General features: G+C 40.6%; 1 protein-coding gene across 6 annotated transcripts; it reads right to left on the minus strand.

Annotated features, from left to right (window-relative positions):
* Positions 1-639: 639 nt before the first annotated feature.
* Positions 640-19193, minus strand: add2 (adducin 2 (beta)). Of its 6 annotated transcripts, none has more exons than XM_008287071.1 (16): positions 18950-19024; positions 16815-17012; positions 16175-16316; positions 13644-13795; positions 13079-13159; positions 11394-11543; positions 10119-10262; positions 9802-9900; positions 9101-9277; positions 6313-6561; positions 5318-5434; positions 5120-5206; positions 4892-5018; positions 3628-3711; positions 1703-1991; positions 640-1297 (listed from the first exon to the last, which is right to left on the minus strand). In XM_008287071.1, the coding sequence occupies exons 2-15, from the start codon at positions 16959-16961 to the stop codon at positions 1735-1737; spliced, it is 2013 nt and encodes a 670-aa protein (XP_008285293.1). In that variant the 5' UTR covers positions 16962-17012; positions 18950-19024; the 3' UTR covers positions 640-1297; positions 1703-1734. The 6 variants fall into 6 exon arrangements, with proteins under 6 accessions (XP_008285293.1, XP_008285292.1, XP_008285291.1 ...); XM_008287073.1 differs by lacking the exon at positions 640-1297 and adding an exon at positions 2170-2203 and having other exon boundaries at positions 1901-1991; XM_008287070.1 differs by lacking the exon at positions 18950-19024 and adding an exon at positions 19156-19193 and having other exon boundaries at positions 640-1991.
* Between the last annotated feature and the right edge of the window lie 3841 nt (positions 19194-23034).

The following is a 23034-nucleotide window of genomic DNA, read 5'->3' on the forward strand; positions in this document are numbered from 1 at the left end:
TGGGCCACCACATGCCGCCAGAACAGCCTCAGTGTTTCGTGGCATTGATTCTCTGTGTCTCTACTGGAGGAATGATTACCATTCTTCGTAAATGCATTTTCTCGTTTGGTGTTTTGATGATGCTGGTGGACAGCTCTGTTGAGATCCAGAAACGGCAAAGGCCATAGTGCACTCAAACTATTCAGTGACTCGTAATGCGATATGGATGGAGACACTGTCACTGAAGAAGAGCCCAATCCCATCCGGACAGAAATGTTTCATGATAAGATAAAGAAGATCCCTCAGTACAGCTTTGGGTTGATGAGCTGTGATTCTTCTTTCTAATGAGACAAGTGGACACAAACCACGGCACTAAAATGCCTCTACACAGCTGAAAGTAAGAGTTCCCTCACTGCATGGGTTGGGGGTTCACGCTTTTCCTTTAGTTTATCATCCATCTGTAAGTGTAAGCATCTAACCTGAATACTTGTTCAGCTTCCAGTTGCAGTTATTGTACAGTCCAGCATCCACAGGGAAAATTTGCTATTTGCACTCATACTTCTGTGAATTCTCTTTACTCTGCAACCTATTGTGTGGAAAATATGTGAGAAAAGAAGTGCGTGATAATGAAGCACAGAAAGACAGACGGAAACTAGATGCTGTGTTGATTTTAAATCAAACTTGATCTTTAATGACTGATACATGGTAACCTTGCAACACTCACTTATACATTCTAATAGAAAATAAAATAAAACCATGAGCAAACATCACACATCAGCATTTTGATAACAGCTACTGGTTCAAACAGAAAGTAAGTACTGTTAAGAGGTATTTTGCACACATACATTTAAAAGAAAATGAGAAAAGTGGAATGTTTAGTACCTTTAGTATCTTCTATTACTGGGTTTCAGACTGCATTGACAAGCAACAAATTCTTTATCCTTTTGGTTTTGATAACAGCGTTCACAGCGAGTTGTTTTGTTGCGAGCCAGTATAATTTCCCCGCTTTCTTTTTCCTTGTTCGTCCCTGCTGTAACAACATCAGCAGGCTGATAGTTTTACACAAAACCAGCATTCAGCAGAGCACAATCAGTAGCTATCAGTATATTTCTAAATGCACTGCACCTGTGCTCACAGAGTATACCTGCAACATCTATCTGATAAGTAGAACCAAATCGTGACTAGAAGATGCCTATGATGATGAACAAATGCAACGTACTAGAATGTCAATCTACATATGTCAAGTGCCTATACATGGAGAAAGGGTGCATAATTCATGGAGGCTTTTGTTTCCACTGTGGTTTGCAGAGTTGTGGATCTAAAAAAAAAAAGATGTATGAAACAAATTCTGAGTGGCAACTGCACAGGATCACAGCGGTAATCCCACTTTTAGAGAGGAACATGGTTGAATGCCTGTACAGTGAAGTGAAGTAACAGATCGATTGCAGAGCAGGTGAAAATAAGACGTAAGTAGTACAGGGACCGTATGTGTGATAAGAAGTAGTGCGTCAAAATGTTGGGTTGTGTCCGACCTGGGTCAAATAGTATGTGAAAACAACTACCAGTGTACCAGATGAATCACCACATACATCAAAATCAGTGAGTAGCAGTGGTGCAGTAGTGAGGATCAATTTAGTGTCTGACATTTTAAATGGCTCTTGGAATAGATCTGATGTGGTAAACTCCATCTGCAACTAGGAAGTAATTCACTGTAGTATTTCACCGAGGTTTGGTGCATCTGTATGAGCTCAGGTCTCAGGTCTCGGCTTTCTCCTTCTGCTTCTTGCTCTTTTTCAGGAACGACGGCGGCTTGAACTTCTTTTTCTTCTTGGACGGGGACTTGGAGGGTGAGCCCTCGGGGGTGCCACCTTGCAGTTTGGTGGGTGGAGCAGCAGGTGTGGAGGAGGTGTCATTGGTTGAAAGAGCCTTCATCCCTTTCTCCAGCTCCTCTGTCGTCTGCTTCTCCTCCTCGCCTCCGTTCTGAATGGCCGGAGAGTCGGTCTTTGCTTCTTCTGCTCAGAGTTTTTTAATTTTTTTTTTTAAAAAACAAACAAAGCACAGAGCATTAAGCAATGACACAGAAAGTCCCGAGTCGGGTGCAGCTGCAAAGCTACATGCTAGACTCGTCACTGCAGATGAACATGCTGGCTTAATGAGAAGTAAGTTGTCGTACGGTTTCTCTGTACTTACTAGTGAGACAAGACCATAGCACCAGAAGTGTGCCCTATGAACAAGTGTGGAGTAACACAGAAAAGGACAGACAGACAGACAAACACAGAAGGAGAGAATACAACAGATACAGTGGATACACAGACAGATGGATTTCCCAACAAAGGGCTGAAATGTAGCAAATGTAAATCAAACAGTAACCAGACATTTTGACTTAACGATTAACGTTAAAAAAAGCTGCATTCCATTTACTTTTAGCCATTTTCCAGGGCAGAGCAGGCTCACTGGTACAGCAAAATGCACCAGAGCCTTTGTTCATACTTTAATTAGATGAACTTGTAGTAACGGGGTTGAACTTGTATGAGAAGTCAAAATGTCGTTCTTGACAAAGATCAAATACGCACACCAACAAAAGCTGACACCCCGTGTTACTCCTTCATGTATCTGACGTGTAAACATCACTTGGATGACTAAGACGTGCTCCTAGACTACAGAACATGCTGTCAACAGTTTTCACAGCGACTGAAGCATGTTCCAGTACTGAGGTCTCTCGATTATCCAGAGAAACTGGGACAGTCGTCTTTGGAGAGAGAGGACACTGTTGAATATTTTAAACAAACATACAAATGAAATTATATTCACTGCTATTGTAATGGGTGGAGGCAGAATTTCTTTAATGTTATCAGACATAAGCTTGTTATCACTTAACAGGATTTTTTTTTGATCACTAACTACAGCAACTGAAAAGCTGTCACGTTTTGGACAGACAAATTTGTTTATCACAGGATACATCAGGTTAAAGTTACAGTCAAAAGAGCAGCCTTGAATTCAAATCAAAAAAGATTATGAGATGGAATCATATATATTTATCATTTAATACGGAGAGAAGGCAGAAGCCCCTGTGCGCTCAGTTCTTCTGTAAGGTTCCATAGTTCCTTTTAATGTGTACAGTTCCTAATTCTTTTTTAATATTATATTTTGACAAAAGACACTTAGAAGTATCCACTTCCAAGATTTTTCCAGAGCTTTCAACCACATCTCACAGTGGCTGAGTCTGCCTGTATAACAGCTTCACACTGACCAAGCGCCACCTGCTGTCGAAGCCCCAGAATAATATTAAAAAAAGTGGATCTTGTGTTTGGTAATTTTAATGAAATTACCATTTCCTAAGTAAAGCAGAGGCTTTCACACTCCATATTATACTTATAGAAAATGGAAAGATCATTTACAGGCAATCCCTTCAGGAATCTTTATGAATATACACTGATCTCATGCTCTATTGCCCAGTTCTACCTGAAAGTGTTTTCACTACAGTCAATATCTGCTGTACATGAGGAGGAGTAACATGGCGGTCAGTGAGTATTTGAAGCGTGAGAGGGCAGAAGCAGTGCTGACTCAAACGTGAGTCCGTATAAGACCCGAAGCAGGCTGCGGCTCAGATACGTAGGGCAAGACAGGCAGCACCCGGCCGAGCCTCACCTGACAGAGGAGGGTGGCTGGGTGAAGGGCCCTTTGTCGGGGAGGTAGCGGGGGGAGACTCCTTGTCATTTGCCTCCTCCTCCCCTACTTACACAGACACGCACACACAGACACACACAAACAGTGAGGGACAGCGAGGGCTCAGCTGTGCAGGTTAGTGAGACAAACAGAAGTGAACACAGTTTACACGACAGGCACGAGTGATGTCTTGTGTGTAGCATTTTAAACTCAAAAATGATTGCGCAATTTAACATGACGTTAAAACACAAAAAAAGACCAGTGCTGAGAAGATTGCAAATCTCTTTCAGCCTCTACACTGCATTAGTCATGTACATGCTAAAAAAGTAAATCTGCTGAATTGCTTCACAGCACAGAGATAATGATTTCCCCATTTAACACATTAAATGGTAGAATAACAATAAAAACTGGTGGAAAACTGAAGCTGAATTTGATGTTTTTGTATTTAAAATGCTACACACAACACCCTTCAGAAGGTTAGAACACAGTGTGAAATGCGTCAGTATAGAAAGTGAGAGGCGGCACATAAAGACGCCTTTACTACACTATATTGCCAAAAGAAAAAAAAAAAAAGAGAGACTTTCATGGTGCTACAAAAAAGGCAGTAAAAGGTTATCAGATGAGCTAGGAAACTCAATAAACACATCAATAAATGTTACAGCTGTTAACTTGTTAAAACAAACAAATTAGTTGCTGAAAATCAATTGAATCAGGAAACAGAAGTACATCTGTCCTGTTTCAGCCTCTTTACTAAGGCTCACAGCATGTTTTAGAACAGGTTGTAAGATTTTCATCATCACTTTAAAGCTCTTCATTCTGACCTTTTAGTACTGTGTGTGCCAGATCCTCAGGCACAGGTCTTTTTATCTGTTTTTGGAGCCCGACTAAAGCTAAAAGGACACAGTGCAGGAACCTAAAACCTGTTTTTGTAAGAGTGTGGCTGAAATGAGATGAGATATTTCATTCTAACTTACAGGTGTGATGTTCAAGTGTCTGTACCGTTTTTTTTTGTTATTGTTGTTGATGTTTTTTACCTTTATTTTACCAGTTAAAAAATGTTTGAGAACCAGCTCTCATTTGCAAACATGACCTGGTTTTGGCCACATAATGTTTAAGACAACAACTATCAATAATGTAATTCTATAGTAATACTGCTTTCAGGATGCATCTGGTCTAAAACAACGGTGAGTTTACTGTTATATGGTTAGGAAGCCAAACAGAGTGAAGAAAGCTGAGGGAAGTGTACCATCGGTCCCTCCATCCTGTTTCCTCTGCACCTCCTGGCGGTAGTCCTCCAGCTCCTGGTCTGTCAGCTGGTTGAAGGGGTTGGGAGGTTCTGGCTCCGGTGGGACTTTAGGTGGGCTGACTGGGGACTGATGAAGGACGAAAACACAAAACCACAATTTTAAACTCTGAAGAGCAAATGTAGGGAAAAGAAGCCAGAGGTTTGGGAAGCAGACAGACTGCAGTTTACCGGAGGGCTGTCTTCTGTTATGACGCTGGCGAGGACTTGAGACTGTGGTCCTGCAGTTTTCATGTCCTGACGATTCTGCTGTCGAATCTGAGGGCAAAATGATTTTTGTAAACACTTTTGATTCATGTGGCAGTATGCAGAAAGTAGAGATGGGAATTGTGGAAGAGAGAGAAAAGGCCAAAAGCAAGTTAAAGTTACCTTGTTTCGTGTCTCAATCACCTCTTGAGGGTTGGTAAAAAGAGGCACAAACTGGTTTGGGTTCTCGATCTTGATGGCTGTGCTGCCAGCTTGTGTCAGCTCTTCTGTCTTTAACCACTACAGGAAAGAAAAACAACATCTTATGTACCACTTTAAAAGAAAAATGAGCAGAGATGATTACCGAGTGTGCAGACTCTGTCCGTCTAATTCAGTCAGACATGGCTTACAGTGAAAAAGCCAGCTCATTCTTTAAAATAATAGATTTTTTTCCTGAAAAATACTATGTTTTCATGAGAGATTTATGAATATGGAGTATGTTTTTCCAGCAGAGGGCAGCCTCTGCACTGCAGCAGTCCTCACAGAGCTGGTGGGCTTCCCCCTGCAATGCAGAGAAGAGGGAGAGAGGGGAGGGTGGGAAGAACAGCCAAGCTCCTCCCACTGTTGTAAGACAACCTCTCTCATAATGTTTTTGTCTTTAAAGGCCTCATCTGCTTCATCTTTCCTCTAAGGTATCAGGAAATTTACAACAAAAGCTCCACAGTCTACATCAGTCTCCACAGGGGAAAAGCGGCAGATTTTGGATGCACATCAGATATAATATCAGACAGACAGAGAGTTAATTATTCTGTTGCTGTGTCCGCCTCCTCCTTGCATCATCTTAAAAGCATCACTCCAAACTTTAACAAGCTTGAAGCCCTTTCTACTTTCCCTCCTCACAGCTCACTTTGATCTCGGTCCAGGTTCTGATCTCTCTGCTGCTCTTTCATCATTTTTATCCCTTCACATTCAAACTGACACAGTCTACCAATCTGCTGTTTGAACTGAGAAACATTACACAATATTTAGATCAAAGCAGCTAAAATTTGGTTATAGAATGCAGAAAAGATGCACGTTTTTTGGATTATATATGGAATCACAATCCCAGCGACTTCTAACACATATTGTTAGTACTGCTTTTCCAGACTGATGCAGATCTTCCCTCCCTAGAGGCTCACAGTGGTGCGCTGGTGTCCCGGGCTGGCTTGCTCTTGGTTGACTTTCTGGTAGGTGTTGGGGGTGTTGAGCCATCGGGTCCTCTCCTGCTGCTGCCGCTGGGCAAACGGGTGCTGCCTCAGAGCCGGGTGGACTCCGTCGTCATCGAACTGGTGGAAGACTGTGACGGTAGCCGGCACCTCCACCTCCCTCCGTGTTCGCGATCGCTCTAGTAGCACAGGGAAGCGGTAGGCGTAGCCGGTACGGTAGCCCTGCGTAACAACAGAGGGAGAAAGCTTTAGGGTGTAGACACACATTAGGCAGCGTTCTTTCAAAGTGCACTGTGCCATGTAGAGCTGAATCGTGGTACTGACTACTATACTGTGAAATCAATTAAGTACTTTGGCACTTTATTGATATCTGTGGCTTCACCGGCATCAAAAGAGGGAGCAACATGTCTGCAAATTTTCCCGTGTCCAGCTTGTAGTGCAGAAGAGTTTTTGTGGTTTGTACTTTTCTTCCACAGAGCAGCTGTATCAGACCTGTGTCAAGCTACTGCTGATGCAAAATGAGGACTTCATGCTGCTACTTTGCATTAAAAGCTTTCCATTTGCAAACCACAGGAGGATCTTTAGGTATTCATTGTGAAGCAACTGAAACAAATACAGCAGTATTTGTCAAAGTGCTTTTACTCTGGTAACAGGATGTAAGACGGAAGGTGGACATGGTTACGACTAGCAAATGTTCACATCAGGTGCGCTCTAATTCCAGTGCTACATTACTGCATGCAAGAAAAAGATTTAGTTCATCCAAATACATAGTAAGCTAAATACAGATTTCCAAAAATACCAGGATGCCCTACTACATCTGTTGGGATTTTGCAGAATGCAAGCCTGCATGCTTTTCTGGCCATTCTGACCCACAATCCTCTACACTGTTATGTCACAGTCATCACGGTGTCTCGCGAGTATAAACAAACTTGAGCCACTGTGAGCACCCAGACAGATGACAGCTCATTTCACACCACAGACTGTGACGGTCAACGTTTAGGACTCAATAATATGACGGAGTAGTGCGACCCATCTGTATGCACACGGCATGAAACAGCATGTACTTTGAAAGGGCAGCTGTAGAATAAACCTAAAGTAAAAGGAAAAAGTGTATGATTAGGAACACAGCCAACTGTTTCAAGACAACTGGAGAAGGCTGGTTTCTAGCACTAGGCCAGTACTTATATTTGTGGGACAAATATATAAACAACAACAACAAAAATAGCAGCTACTGGAACTCCAATTTTATGTGGACAAAGGAAATAGAAGAAGACAAGCTATTTTAGCCTTGATGGCAAATTTTTAGTTGTTGATGGTGATGTTAGAGAGGAGAGGACTGCTACTTGACAAGGACATCAAGAGGACAGAAGAAATGGTGCTTGTTGTTCTCTACAACTTTAACTAATCAGTGTCAAGCATCACATCATTTTTTAGGGCGAGGAAAATGACTATTGTGTGTGATGGATGATTGTGCAAAACAGAATTTTAAATCAATCAAATTCCCTGAATAAATAAATAAATAAATCTAACAGTGTGGGATTGAAGAATTGGTGGTGTAAAAGTGACAGTTACTGAGCATACCTATTATCTGGAGTTAATTATCTTAAAGGGCAGACTTCAGCTAATTTAACAGATTAGTTCAATTTACTTTTAGCAGGTTTAGACTACTTTATAAACAGTTATTTTAAGAAACAGCAGATAATATATCTGAGGGTTTCAACATAAATAATGAGAGAGGAATGAAGGAAAAAAGCTTTAGGATTGTTTTTTTAACATTTTGCTTTTTGCTGAAGTGTAGGATCATTTTAACATCTATTGAAATGAAACCATGTAAGAAAAAATACTATTTGGTAGAAAATACCCTCCTTTACTCTTTCACAAAGTGTTGTGGTTAAAAGCTTGTTATATTATCTAATGTGTATAACCTTAATCTAAAAAGCAACTCAAGCTGCCAGATGAATGTAGTGGAGTTGAAAGTACAAATTTCTCTCTGTCACATAAATTTGAAATAATCGGATTAAGTACTTCAAACCTCAGTAAACTGTACTTAAGTAAAGTACTTGAGTAAATGTACTTAGTTACTTTCCACCACCGTTTCTTTATTAATCAACAGGGCAGAGATATCAATGGTAAAAAAAAAAAGCAAGATGCTGAATTGGATTTACAAGTCAGACTATAGTACAGTAGGTAATTCCCAGAATCCAACAGAAGTGGAACATGTGCACCACACAAAAAAATCAGTACTGAGCAGATATTTTCAATTCATTTCATTTAATATTTCATGGGAGGAGAGCTAAAAGCAGCAGCAGCAGCAGCAGCCACAGTGAGCTGCTTATGAAGCACTGCAGCTGACAAAACCTTCTGCACTTTATGCAAATCAGCACACCTAAATCTTTTGGTGTGCCACTCTTCTAATTCCAGCAAATCTTTAAAGTGGTAATCTAGAGTATGAGTGTCGCACTGCCACAAAGTTAAGAGAGTTTAAGAAGATGCATTAAAAAAGAATTAATAAAATCAGTGCAGGGATATCCTGATTTGTAAACTTGTTATAGACTTGTTATAGATCTATAACACTGAACTCTACACTTCCTAAGAGACTCACTAGCATCCATGGTCCAATGCCAAAGATGCTAGTTCCCGAATTAGTTACAGAAGACTGAAGAAAACGGAACTTCATATGTAAACGAAATGTTGACGTTTTTTGTGTCCTAAACTACCCCTCTACACATTGTCTGTTCAGCGTACTGTAACTGCTGCCTACCAGGTTGTCCAGAGTTCTCATGAGGGCTTCAAACTCATGCTCCCCAATGCGACTCTTATGCAGTGGTCCGAAGGTGGAGCCAGCCCAGCCAACGGTGCCGGTCGGGTTGGGTTTGTGGGTGGCTCGATCCAGCAGAATCAGGTTGTGTTCTCCTCCAGCACTGCACAAAGCTGACACCTGGCAAAATCAAAAGACACAGACCGAATTTAAGCAACTGCAGGGACTCTTGAACTCTTTTTATAGAAGGAAAGGTCACTGAGTTTAGGTTCTGTTACCAGCAATGTTCTGCTTCATACACATGCACATTCAAACAAGCACAGCTCTGCACAAAACGTTTTTTTTTTTTAAACACTCTTTACTGTGTGTGAGGCAAAATATGACCTTACAGTCACATATCTGCTTCCCTACAGGCCACTGCTGTTCCTGTAGGATTACTGCAGTGTTTCTTTAGCACATGACACTCCTCTGGTGTATTATACTGCAGTGCAGAGCTGCTGGCTGAATTACAGTGAAAGGGTACCAAGAGAAGGGCAACTGCCCAGGTATAAAACTGGTGCATCTACATTCCCTTCACATGCTAGTTCCCACACAAACACACCCACACACGCAGTGGCAGCACTCTGGTCTCCAGTACGTCAGCTGTTTGTCAGTGCAGCGTGTGTGTGTGTGTGCGTGTGTGTGTGTGTGTGTGTGTGTGTTACCTGGATCTGGCAGGCAGCCTGGATGTGGTAGATGGTGTAGAAGGCCTCCTCCACAGACTCCCCCAGAGCCACAATGCCATGATTCCTCAACACCAGCACCTGAGATGCATCATATTATCAACATCACCAATGGAATAAAACGGGCTGAGCTGTGAGCAGCAGCACCAGCTTCAATAATTAATCCAGTGTAAGGCCGCGTCACCTCGTGTCTTCTCTCTGTTCATTTATTCATTCTCAAAGCTCATGTGGGAGGCACAGGAGCAGCTGAGTCAGTCGCTGATGTGTACGTTTTATATTTAGTCTTGTGGTGTGCTCACCTTACAGGTGGGTCCTAGGCTCTTCTGCAGCTCCACTCTGTCCTCCTCCTCCTCCATGACTCCATTGTAGTCATAATAGGCCACATCACCGACCAGCAGAGCCTCGTGGGACAGCGGCAGGAGGCCGGACTTCATAGCTGAAACCTGGGGACAGTTAGCTGTCAGTCATGGCAGTAAAGGTCATGACATTCACAACTCACATAGTGTTGGAGTCACAATGTGCTTTACAAGCAAATCCACGCTGGACAATGGTGTAATGTTATCAGAGCTCACACAGAGCAAGATGACATTGGGAAGACTGCAGCTTTGAGACAACATTCACAATCATCAGTGTAATTTGCAATTTAAAGGATTTTTTGTGTTTAGGGTATAAAGTGTGTGTGTGTGTGTATGTGTGTGTGTGTGTGTGTGTGCTCTGACCAACAACAGTGCCCTCTCTAAACAAGACAGGACACCAGTGTTAATTTTATAAAGTAAAGCTATGATGAAAAATATTTTCCGTCGACCTTTTTTCTTTTTTTTTGTAAAGAAAAAAAATAGAATTAAATAAAAAGTAATATTTGAAGATGGGAACTCAGACGAAATGTTTAATAATTTTAGTCAATGGATTAATGTTAAAGACAGATGCATTTTCAAATTGAACTAATCATACAAGTTGTATTCATTGGCCTGCAGCATCTGTAGAATCACACTCTGCAACTCAGCTGTCAGTTGCATCTTAACATTTAAACTAGCTGCCCTTAAAATTGGAGTATCTCCTCTCAGGCTAAACCCAGACTATAAAGAACCTTAGTGAAACATCGACTGGATAAGCTGCTACTGCTTATGCTAATCCAAGCAAAACAGAGCAGAGAGATGGGTCTGTTCAAATAGCATTTTAAAATGATAACTAGACATACTGAGGAGAGTCTGTTGTATCACTGCAGTACAGGGAGACATTGACACTGAGCCTTTTCCACTTACCTCGCTATATGTGAAAATAACATCCGCAACTATGGTAACTGTACACAAAGATGGTGGCAGCTGTGGCCTCAAAGTGATCAGATAAACTTAATAAAAGCAAAATGACACTAAATTGTCAAAGAATACTAGACTGAAATGTTTGTTGCTTTCGTTGACTATAACTAACACCAATTAAAACACTAACTGTGACTAAAACTACTACACATCTTCATCAAATGGCTAAAACTAAATCAAGCGCCATAATGAACACTGCAGGACCCAGCTGTGAGCTCACACCACCCAGCACGTCAAACTCAGCCCAGACTGACTCACCGCGGCTGTAGCTGGTGTGTGGAGGTGAAGCAGACAGCGAACATCTGGTCGGGCCGAGTAGATGGCCGAGTGCAGGCTGAACTTCTCGGTGTCCACGCCCAGGTTGGTGCTGCCCTTCTCCACCATTTCTCCCAGGATGTTCACCTTAACCTGTGAAACCACACAGCACCAGCAGCATGTGTCTGTCAGAGAGGTCATAACAGCTCTGCTATATTGACATATTCACAGTTTGATAGAACATCTTCTAAAATGCATTTAGTATTTGGTTAGCAAAGTCAGAACTCTATATTATGCTTACACCAGTGTTACGCTAGGGAAGTAAATTATAAGAAAAATCAGTTTTAAAAACTTTTCTGCTTCTTGCTTCTATTTAAAACTTGTTAGCATCATGATGATGCAGGTGAACTTAATCCAAACTTGTTTTTTTTTGAAAGGCGGACAGACAAGCTCTAGATGAATCTGCTCACAGTCAGTGGTTACAAGAATATAATATGAAGCAGAATATTTTACAGCATTTTAATGTTGTGAAATGTTATGACAATACATGTTATGATATGCATGTTATGATGTTATGATGATCCTTTATGAAATGAAATGAAATGAAAAATACTTTATTTATCCCAGAAGGGAAATTCAATTTATGTTTTAAAATGTCTTACATGTAGCTAAATGTTGTCTCCTTTAAAACGTGTAGCTCAGTGATGACCACCCCATTGTCTCTTACTGCGGCTCAGAACAGCAGCTCACCTACTGCTCTTCTCAAACACTAAATCCCCACCATGCTACACAATGTCAAGTTGTAATATTAGAGTGATTCAGTTGTATATGTTCGAAGTAGAAACCCATTCTGAAGAATAATGACGATACAGAAAGCCCCACATACACTGTGAAATGTATTTATTCATTATGTCCAAAATACCAGTGGCAATAGCAGTGATGTTTCTAGCTGACTATGTGAGCAGGCTACAGTCTACCTCTAAAGTCACCTACAATGTGCCTCTCAGAGCAAAGCAAAACACGAGAACAGTCCCCACTGCTTGTGAAATAAACACAGTAAAACATATAACTTGCTGTAACTCAAGTATGGTTTGAAATAAATTTGGGGTCTAAATGTTGGTTCACGGTTAGTTCTTGATTATCACATTTATGTCAGAACTGCACGGTGGGTCGGCGGTTAGCACCGTCACCTTGCAGCCTGGAGATCCCCGGTTAGGACGCCTGGCATCTTTCTGTGTGGAGTTTGCATGTTCTCCCTGTGCAGCGTGAGTTCTCTCTGGGTTCTCCGGCTTCCTCCCACCGTCCAAAGTCATGCTGAGGTTAATTGGTGATTCTAAATTGTCCGTAGGTGTGAATGTGAGTGTGCTTGGTTGTCTGTCTCTAAGTGTAGCCCTGTGATGGACTGGTGACCTGTCCAGGGTGTCCCCTGCTTTCACCCAGAGTCAGTTGGGATAGGCTCCAGTCCCCCGCGACCCCAGTGAGGATTAAGCGGTGTATAGATAATGGATGGATGGACATTTATGTCAAGGATCATACAAAATAATAATGTAAAAGGGAAAATGCCTCAAATCTTCTGGTAATAGCGCAAACCTCTGGGTTACTAGTGCCTACGTTGCCCACCTATAACTCCTACCAGCCCCTACATATCAGGCTCAAACCTGCCCCATGTGCCACTCATGGTGACTCACCAGACTGGATCCGGTCACCTCACTGAAGGCCAGGCCGTCTGGAAGCACCAGGAAGTGTTCCTGTTCTTTACTCACACGCAGCTGTCAGAGAGGAAGAGTGACAGTGGTAAGAACAGATGATGACAACAGAGTGGAACATTACAATACTGAGTGAAAACTCTTCTGGAGTTTTTCCTTTAGCACAGCAAAAAAATAAAAAATAAAATAACAAAACAGAGCACAGACGCACAGATTTCTATCATCTGAGCAGAGATAACAGGCTCCTTCCTAACCTTGTTACTGCAGCGCTTTTCTTCTGTATTGACTGTTCAAACTGCGAGTTCAAATGTCCTGTCTCATTCTTTCTAAACAGAATTAGTCAGTGCCTTAATATAGCTGTCAGATCGATCAATGACTTACTAGAAGTCCAGAAGTTATCTTCATTACCACAGACAACCTGACTAAAGCGGATCATCTTGTGGATGTTAACAACCAAATAAAGTGTATTTCACAACCTTCTACTGACATTGTTGTGTCTCAGCAAAAGCAAAAAATAAATGTGAAGTGAAAAGGTGACAAAACCAACCGTGAGACAGGTGCGGCTGATCTGGGCCCAGCCGTATAGGTCGAACAGGCGATGGGTGCTGGCCAGCTTGCAGCGCATCAACCTCTCCCCCTTCACCATGCTGCCAGGCTCCCAGCCATGCAGGTCGTTGATGGGTGTCACCATCATCATGTCTGTGTGGGGAAGGAGGACAGAGAAGCACACAGAGTCAGAGTGCAGTAAAGGCTGGTCTCTATAGAAATGATGAATGAACATTCAACAACTTCAACATAAGGACATAGCCTTGGTACTTAATATCTAGTTAATGCCATTTTCTTTGTATTTTAACAGCACTGGCATTTTTTTTCCCCCACACAGGTCCTCTGTGTAATTTAAAATCACTTACCTGGATGAGGTTTATCTATACAAGCATCCATTCACACTGCTTCATGATAACAGATATTTTCTCTACTTCATCAGTGCTGCAGTACCTCTCCCTCATTACAGCTTTAGTCAAATAAAAATATTTCAAAAATTGCAACACAACAAATACATTTTCCTTTAACAGGCAAATTAATTATTTACAGTTATCTCTCAGTATTTTTACAATCACAATTTTTTTCCTTCAACCATAATAACATTTGTGGACAAATACTACCACAGTGGTTGTATTCATACATTTTCAGTGGCAAAGCACGGACCTTTCTCACAGCAAGAAAAGCACAGGTGGAACTAACAACACTAATCATGACTGTGTTCCTTTTATGGTGGAGACACAGAGAGGTGACCAGACACTGCCAACACCTCCCACACCCGCTGAATCAATCACTCTCTGTCCACATTTACTGCTGCTTCCAGTGTTGCTACTGTTTAAACTGACAAGTTGGAGCTGCTTTTAGTTTGACTTTTTTTTAAGGATGTCAAAAAAATAATAAAAATTCAGAGCTTTCAGATCGTTTCTACTTTTCACGTACTATAAGATCTGTTATGTAAACTGAATGCAGTCATCAGTTAACCCATGGCAGGCAGTCACAGTGTTACTAAAAATTCCTAATCATCTTCTATGTTATGTTTTGATGGTATCTCAGGTGGGAATTACACAATAAATACTGAACTGAACCTGAAAATAAATCTCTATATCTGTTAGAAAAACTGCAATATTTTCTCCAAATCAAGCAAACAAACTTTGATGCAGCTTCATTGAAAAAGTAGGCCGCCCTGTCACACTGCTGTGCTCCCACAGTGTTTTATTCATAATTGCTGTGATTGATTATTGAGGGAAACCTTGCACAGTGTGCACACCCAGCCTCTATTTTTGCCCTGATGATCAATGGAGACAACTCAGTCTAATCATGAAATGAATATCCAGAGTAGCAGCTGACTGCATAATAGTGGATAATCCAGTCTTAATGGAGATTCAGGATGACAGCAAAACACTTGGATTAAAAATAAAATAATGTACTGAGCTAATAGTAACAACATTTGCTAGTAGCTGACAACACTGACTCACAGTGGAGAGGAACTCACTAACTACGCACAGAGAGGCTAATAATGAACGATAGGAGGGTTACTCAATTACTAATTACATAGAAAGTTAAGTGTATTCTGTAATGTGCATGGCAGAGGTGCAAACCTTCAGTCACCAGTTTGAGCAAGATTCTAAGAACTGTGGATTTACAGATAGGACATCACATAATTTTCATTAATTTCTCATAGTAACTTAATGAATCGTAATTTTGGCGTGCCAACCCTTTAAATAGACCAGCAGGAGAGATGCAGAGGTGTTTTTGATAAGTCCCACTACAATAATACCCCAATATTTACAATAATGTAAAAATATGTGACAGCTCACACATCTGAAGTAAAGAAAAGTACCAAGTGTGATTTGCTGTTAGATCCTGATCAGTCATGTCTCCATGTAATGGATCATTTAAAATTTTAGGTAGCCCTCTAACGGAAGTTGTTATGGCGTGTGTTAATGTGTGCAACTCACTTTGCAGATGTTCACATGGATCCTGTCTGATTCTGCAGGTATTTAACATACTTGAAGCAACAAACTGAACTTCAGTTCCTGTTATGTTTAACTACACTGACGACTGGTGAGTGTTGTTGACCTGTGCCAGACTGTCTTCATCGGAATAAAGTTGTACTTTCATAGACGTTTCAATCTGTAATAAACTGAAATTGTACAGCAAAGTGAATGTGGCATGTTCACAACAAAACAGTTTTACTGATATTATGCAAATTGTGTCTTTGGTGCTCTCTTTAAAGTTTACGGCCAGACAGAGACTGAAAATTCAGCCTGAGAGTGGGCATCCCTGGCACTGTAATATATTGTTCTTTAGTCTATTTAAAATGCATTTTGAAATTGTAATCCTCCTAATAACAGGTATTGTGATTATGTCTTTTTGTTTTGTAACTTAATATTTAAACTCATTAAACTGGTCATTTGTCCCTGAAGTTGTCAACTCTGGAAACGTATCACAAGACACGACAATGTTTATACGGTCAACAAGGTTACAATGGAGTGATTCAATACACTAAAGGCTTATTTAGAGGTCTTAAACACATACTGGAGGGGGAGACTGGCAGGGCGGCTGGAGATCCATGTGAGGCCATGAAATCAGTCAGCTGTCTCAGTGCCCAGAGGTTGGATGAGCTGCCACCCTTCTTCATCTGTTCCTGGATCAGCACATCCAGCTCCTCTCTGAATGACTACAAACACAGACTAGACATTAATATATTACCACACATGCACGTATACACAGATCATGAATCTTTTCAGTTTAATACTGACGCTCAAAGGTCCTGTGTAAAGGATTTCAATACATCACTACTGGATTGTCCCCTTTTCTCCTAGTGATATGAAAGATGCTCTAATTACATGAGTGGCTTTGAACACACGAGCTGATTAACAAACACTCCTCCACGACATGGGCGAGGGTGAGTAAACATATCTAATGAGTCAGCCATATTCTATCACTCCTTTCACTCCATGATCACCCTCTCCACTCCACACAGTGATTCATCAGCATCATGTAGCTCCACAGCTCCACTCTCACAGGCATGCACTCAGATTGGGGTTCAGCACTGACTGCAGGCCGAGCTGTCAAGAGCAGATTTATTCTAATGTGAGGAGAAAAGCACATCTGGAGATGAGAGAGACAAAGAAAAGGAAAAACAATAAACCACAGAGACAAACAGTCAGCTCACGGGACTCTGAAGGAGGCTGGAGATGCGTTTCTTATGCTGTGATCCGGAGCCAGGGGTGGAATGCTGAGGAGACGGGAGGCTCTCAGGGACTCCATCACTGGGGCTGCGCTGCACCGGGGTGCCCTTCGGGGTCGGAGACTTACTCATCTTCTACTGTTTTGCAGTGGGTGTCTTACAACCAGGTGTGGGTAGGAGGAACTGTAATGAAAAAGACACAGACATAACATTATGACTGCTGTCATCAATTTAAACTTCTTCAAGAAAATAATCCTACTTAACCTCAAAAGGACTTAAATGTAACTCTACACCATTGCTTCCTCTAGAATATGTGGATCTATGAAGTCCCCACCCCTCTTTTCACTCACTGCTCAAGCACTCCAGCTCACCAACGACTCTGCTGAAACACTGTAAAATTACGCTCCACAGTGACAAGTTGTAATATTGGAGTAATTCAGTCACATATTTGAACAGAACACTAAATCTAAAGAAAAATTATGATGCAGAAAGTTCCACCCTTAGTTACTTTGGTTAATTATGACTGAAACCTTGGAAGTCTGAATGTGTATTTTTAAGACTGTCATCTGTACACCGCAATGCTCAAACATGGCGTTGACTAAAGCTTTGGGCATGCTACAGAGTAAAAACTTGATTTCTACCAGAAGGGGTCTTTAAAGAAATGCATACAAAATGCAGATAGGAGTAAACATTCTGACAAGATAAATGTAAAAGTCACAGCTGGAGATCAGCGCAGGTCACTGAGCATTCACACTTCATCCATCTTTGATGTTTTGTGAGGCACCAAAGGTGTGGCTTAGCATGCTGGCAAAACTCTCTACTTTTCATAACATCCAATCCTTCAGTCATCCATACTGTCACTTTATTGCAACATGTGACAGCAGAAAGATAACATGAAGAAAGTACTTCATCAGTTTGGATTACTGAATTTAAGTCATCCATATGCAATTAACATTTTAAATATCGCAGGAAATATGATAAATCATTTGAGGAGATGCAGTCCACTTTAAAACCTGCACGTCTGAAAAAGAATGAGGAAATTTATCTCGCAAACATTCTGGAGATTGTCCTTAAGACATATCATGACACATCATAAATCTGAAATACATTCAAAATCACAAACACCCACATTTTGGAATAAATTGGCAACTCATGGCAAGTGGCAGGGACCTCAGACAGGATAAATGTTGCTCCCTCATGGAGTTTATTTGAGGGCACAATCTGAACAGGTTTCAATCTGTAATTTCCTATTTACCAATGGAGTGAATGCACAGTCCAGCAGGAGTGAAGTAGATCTGATTTAAAGATTAAAGGAGGGAAATAACTTTAAACATATCACAAAAGTCTATGAAATTATGTTCTAAACTATTCGAATTAGGGATGCACGAAGATATTGGCATCATCTTTATCAGTGTTGACGAACAAATGGGTTGAAAATGAGAAAAAAAGTGTTGCATTTTATGTCTGCGCCTGCCAATGGGCCATCACTATAAGAGTAGGTATAATAATATGTTAAGTCCACTATATTCCCTTTGGATATTGGCAAAAATCAAAAATTTTGTGTGCCCCTATTCTTGATCATAAATATGACTGTAGAAGTTCCATTACAGCATTTTTTAAAGGGCATTTAGGGCATCTGACATGAGTTTGTGTAATTTGTTAAGGACAAAAAAAACAACTTCAGTATTCTAAGACATCAGCCATCAGCAAAAATCTGTTATTGTGCATCGCTAATTCTAATTATATGAGCCAGATGCCCCAAAGCAGCAGCAATAATCCTTTTCAGCTTTAAAAGCCATCAAAGTTTATAAAACAAATATAACTAAATGTGCAAAGAGGAGAAAAACATTCCTAAACCTGTGATTTCAATAGTGCACAAGAGCTCTGCTGAAGGATCCCAAGCTGTACATGAGCCCAGAGAGATAAAATGTCTGAGGAGATTCAGCCAACATGATCAAATATTAAATAACAAGCATCCGTTCAGTCAAAATACTCTCCTATGTACAATTCAACTCCAAATCCTTTTGTATCTTGCCTTGATGTGAAAAGCTGAGTTTCCGTTTTGCCATTACAGTGAAAAACAGAACGCTGGGCTACACATTAAGCCTCGGTTTCCTTACATTCTCAAATGGCAGCGTGAAGATGAAAATCCTACCCTCACATTAAGGATGTTGTATTCCTCGGGGCCCTGCCTGCTGGAAGTGCAGCGCTGTAGAAAATGCAGCATTAGCAGTAAGAGCTCACATGCAGACAGCAGCATCAGAACCACTAACAGGAAGCTAGCAAGTGATACGACTTGGTAATTGGAGAAAGAGTAAAGAGTTACCGTAAGGATCTTCAGACAGGACCTGGCCCCTCCCCGACTGAAACACACTCAGCTCTCTGACACACACACACGCAGACACACACAGTGCTGCAGGGAGCAGATAAGGTCCCCAACACACCACACCCTCCCTCCTCTGCTACATCTCACTAACCGACTTCATTAGTAGATTAAATGCATCACTGTAACACAACTGTTTATATGTGACCTGAGGTAACACACACTCTCAGCTCCATCCTCTACATTACAAGCTTCCAGAGGAGGCTTTTAAGCCGTTCACTCCAAAGATGCGAGAGAAAGCTGTATTGGCTCCATGTGCACTGTTAAAGCTCGCCGTGCTACACATGTGAAACGCCTAAACCTTTAATGGAGTTTCTGGATGAACTGTGCACTTTAACCCGACACTATCAGGCTCAGGAACGCTGGAACGTTACATCAGCTGTCAAAAATCATCAGCCATCGGCTGTAGCATTAAATCCTCCTCATATAAACACACAAACCAACATTATGTAGCATCCAAACCATTCAAACAAAGCTTAGTTTAATAGTATACTGAATCCACAATCTGAAAAATAATAGTTCCTGTACACACCATTAATAGTGCTCCAAATAATATCTAGCAAATATAATTGTTTTAAGTTTTTTGTTTTTCAGAATAGATATGTGTGGACCCACCAGGTCCCATTTTGATCATTGGACTTGATAATAGTGTAAGTGATGAGAGGACCCAGGAATGCAGTATTTCTCACATTACATTACATTTAATATTTTGGGTTCTGGACTGTTGGTCAGACAAAAAACATGGAATTTATGACGACTTTTCTCACTGTTTTCTGATGTTTTATAGATCAAGTTATTGACCAATGATAAAAATTATCTTTAGTTATCTTTAGCTCTAGTTTTATGCTATTATCTGCCACCCAACCAATAAAAATGAAGAACCTTTAGTGCTTTAAAGAACCACATAAAGAGTGTGAAGAACCATCCCCTAACTAAACACTTTCGTCAATGAGCCTTCTGATGAACCATTTAGGAACCATTCTTTTTCTCAGTGTACAGCATTTCCTTTATAAACATTGTTTTCTGTTGAATAAGTTTTGCCACTTATGCTTCATTAACACTTGTGTAATTAACATTCTAATGTATTCAGCAGTCAGTCAGCCAGTCAGTCTGTAAAGGCCAAAAGCAGCAGCTCTGTTTCTCTCTTAGAGTAGCTAAAGGTTCACAGTGTAGATGACTGAGTCTCTCTGGGGGCTTCGGGGGGCCCAGCTGCTGACAGGCAGCAGACATAAAGACTCTCTCTCCAGGGACGGTCCTAATGACTTAAGGGGAGACATGGACTTCTGGCTGCTGGCCCACCATCTCTCCCTCCTCCTCTTATCCTATTGTGAAAGCTGACCATGCTGCATCATCACCTTACTTTTCTTTCATAAGCGCTCAGGATGTAATGGAGCTGATTTCCTGCCATACTCTCCTCTCCTCCATCTTACTTAGAACCCAAACATAAAATCTGAATGTCAGGATCACTTACGTCAGGGCAACTTACGATTACGATTTCCACTGATGAATAAGCTGTCGACTATTTTTTGGATTCTAGATTTGTTGTTTGGTGTGTAAAATGACAGAACATGGCAAAAAATGTTGATCTGTGTTTAATGAAGGCAGAGGGTACACATGTTTTCATCACAACCCAAAAACATTCAGTTTAGTCAGAGAGGAACAAAGACACCAGGCAATATTCACAGTTAAGTGGCAGAGAATTTTGACTTTTTTTTTTTTTTGGAAAAGACATAAACTGATTCAACCAATTATCAAAATAGTTAGCAATTACATTAACAGTTGGCAAACAACGGATCAACTAATTAGTCATTGCAGTTCTAACTTACATACACAGTAAATTATTAAGTATTTATTTACTTAGTCATTGAACTTTGTCGGGATTTTTATTCAATGCTCTAAACCCCATTGGTTCTCTAAGATCCTTCATCAGGATAAATGAATCAACAAATCTGAAGCTGCTGTCCGGTATTGCATTATGCTCAATCGATCTGAGAACAGAAAATAAAAAAAGAGTTGAACTAAACCACCAATTTTGAAAAAGAATTCGAGCTTGTGATACTTTATATTCACATATGCATGTTGGTATTGACTGCTGTAAATCTACTCCCTTGCAGTGCTTTTAGGCCTCTGTGTCTGAGCACTGACATCCAGCAGCACAGAGGCAGATAAGGGTGTAATTACCTAAGCAGCTCTGGATTGATTTTCTTTGGCTCCACTTTCATTAGGTTTCTGTCATAATGGCTGGTCAGTAAATCCCAACCAGTTATATAACTAGTTTAGAACAAATCACTGTTCTTTAAAAGAGGTAATGCTGAATAATTGTAACTATTATTTGAGCGTAGACTCATGAACTCCACTGTAAAGCTAGTTTAGATGTCACATTAGTTTATGTGAGAATGACTGGCAAATTCTTCACTTATTAACAGGTCTATTGTAACTACTGTTGGTTTGCATACAGTGCAAATAAAATCCACCCGCATGTTTACTGAACAAACTGAATTTATTTTCAACCAATGTTTAATCTAATGTTCCAGCCTGACACAAAAGAAAAAAAGTCAGGCAGTGGCAGAAAGCAACTAAGTACATTTACTTAACCCTCTTATAACCGACACATTTACTGACATCTTTTATCCTTGGGTTCAATTTGGCTGCAGTAATTTACCCAAGTTCTTCAGTAAATAGCCCTTTTAATAAAACTGAAAAAATGATGTCAATCACTTATGCAGAGATGTTAAACACTGAATGGGGTCAAATTGATCCCAAAGATAACAGGAGGGTTAAGCACTGGACATTAGTACAGTTTTGTACTTGTTCTTTACTTGAGTATTCTACTTCATTTTTCCGCTCCACTACATGTAACTTGCAGCTTTAGTGATTTTTATTTAAATCTTTTTTCTCCTTTGGTCTTCTTACAAGAGCAGTATGAAGTCAGGATCACATTTCAGACATCTAGGAGTTTTAAACTGTGCACAAATCTGGATAGAACCTCATTTAAACTAGCTCCACCTGCAGCAGCTCCAATAGTAACATGCTACTGACACAGCAATGCGTCACTATTATTTATCTGATGGTGTCGTATATAATAATAAATCAGTCAGCGAGACCAAATCAATACTTTACTTTAGAAGAGCTTTGCCTTTTAATGCAGTATTTTCACACTGTTGTATTGGTACCAGGATCTAAATATTTCTTCCATCACTGGACTCGGGTAAATCCACAGTAAAGTATTGTAACATGTTTATGGTACCTACAATGGCGACTTTGCTGTATTCAACCTCTGTATAAATGGATTCATTATCTTTAACAGTTGACAGAAGAGTGTCTTCAGAAGTGCAGGATATACCAAATGAAAATGCATCATTGCATGATTGATGTGGAGGTATAATATGTTTTCTTGACTCCCTGCAGGAGGACAGTATGGTCTCTACAGCCTCTAATGGGACATTTGGCTTCCACCTTGACATACTGTGCTGACTTTAAAAAAACAATATCAAAATATAAAGCACTTTAGAAAGGAGAAGATGCAAAGACAGCTTTATGCAAGTGATGGGGTTCATTTGAGTCAAAGGGCTTGTTTCTTTTTCATTAACTACAGTATATAAACACATCATTATGCCTAATGCAGAATGATTACGCAAGACTTCAAACGTCAACCTCAGTAAAACGACTATTGGCACATATGTTTGTGGGTATGTATATAGTTGCATGTTGGCATCTTAGAACTCAGATTCTGTGATAAGTGCTGCTCCTGTTAAAGCATTCTATAACTAAATAGGACCTTGCCAGTGAATTTCTAAATACATCATATTCCAGGAAGATATT

This window comes from Stegastes partitus, unplaced genomic scaffold (genome assembly GCF_000690725.1).
Source record: "Stegastes partitus isolate 25-593 unplaced genomic scaffold, Stegastes_partitus-1.0.2 Scaffold485, whole genome shotgun sequence".
In the NCBI taxonomy this organism is placed as follows: domain Eukaryota; kingdom Metazoa; phylum Chordata; class Actinopteri; family Pomacentridae; genus Stegastes; species Stegastes partitus.

What these genes read in the sequence shown, in the direction of transcription:
- add2 (XM_008287070.1), bottom strand. Translation starts at nt 16,961, where the DNA reads ATGAGTAAGTCTCCGACCCCGAAGGGCACCCCGGTGCAGCGCAGCCCC. An exon ending in CCAGCCTCCTTCAGAGTCCC is followed by an intron (nt 16,317 to 16,814) that starts GTGAGCTGACTG and finishes CTGTGTTTGTAG; the next exon opens with TCATTCAGAGAGGAGCTGGA. An exon ending in ACAGGATGGAGGGACCGATG is followed by an intron (nt 3,712 to 4,891) that starts GTACACTTCCCT and finishes CTGTGTAAGTAG; the next exon opens with GGGAGGAGGAGGCAAATGAC.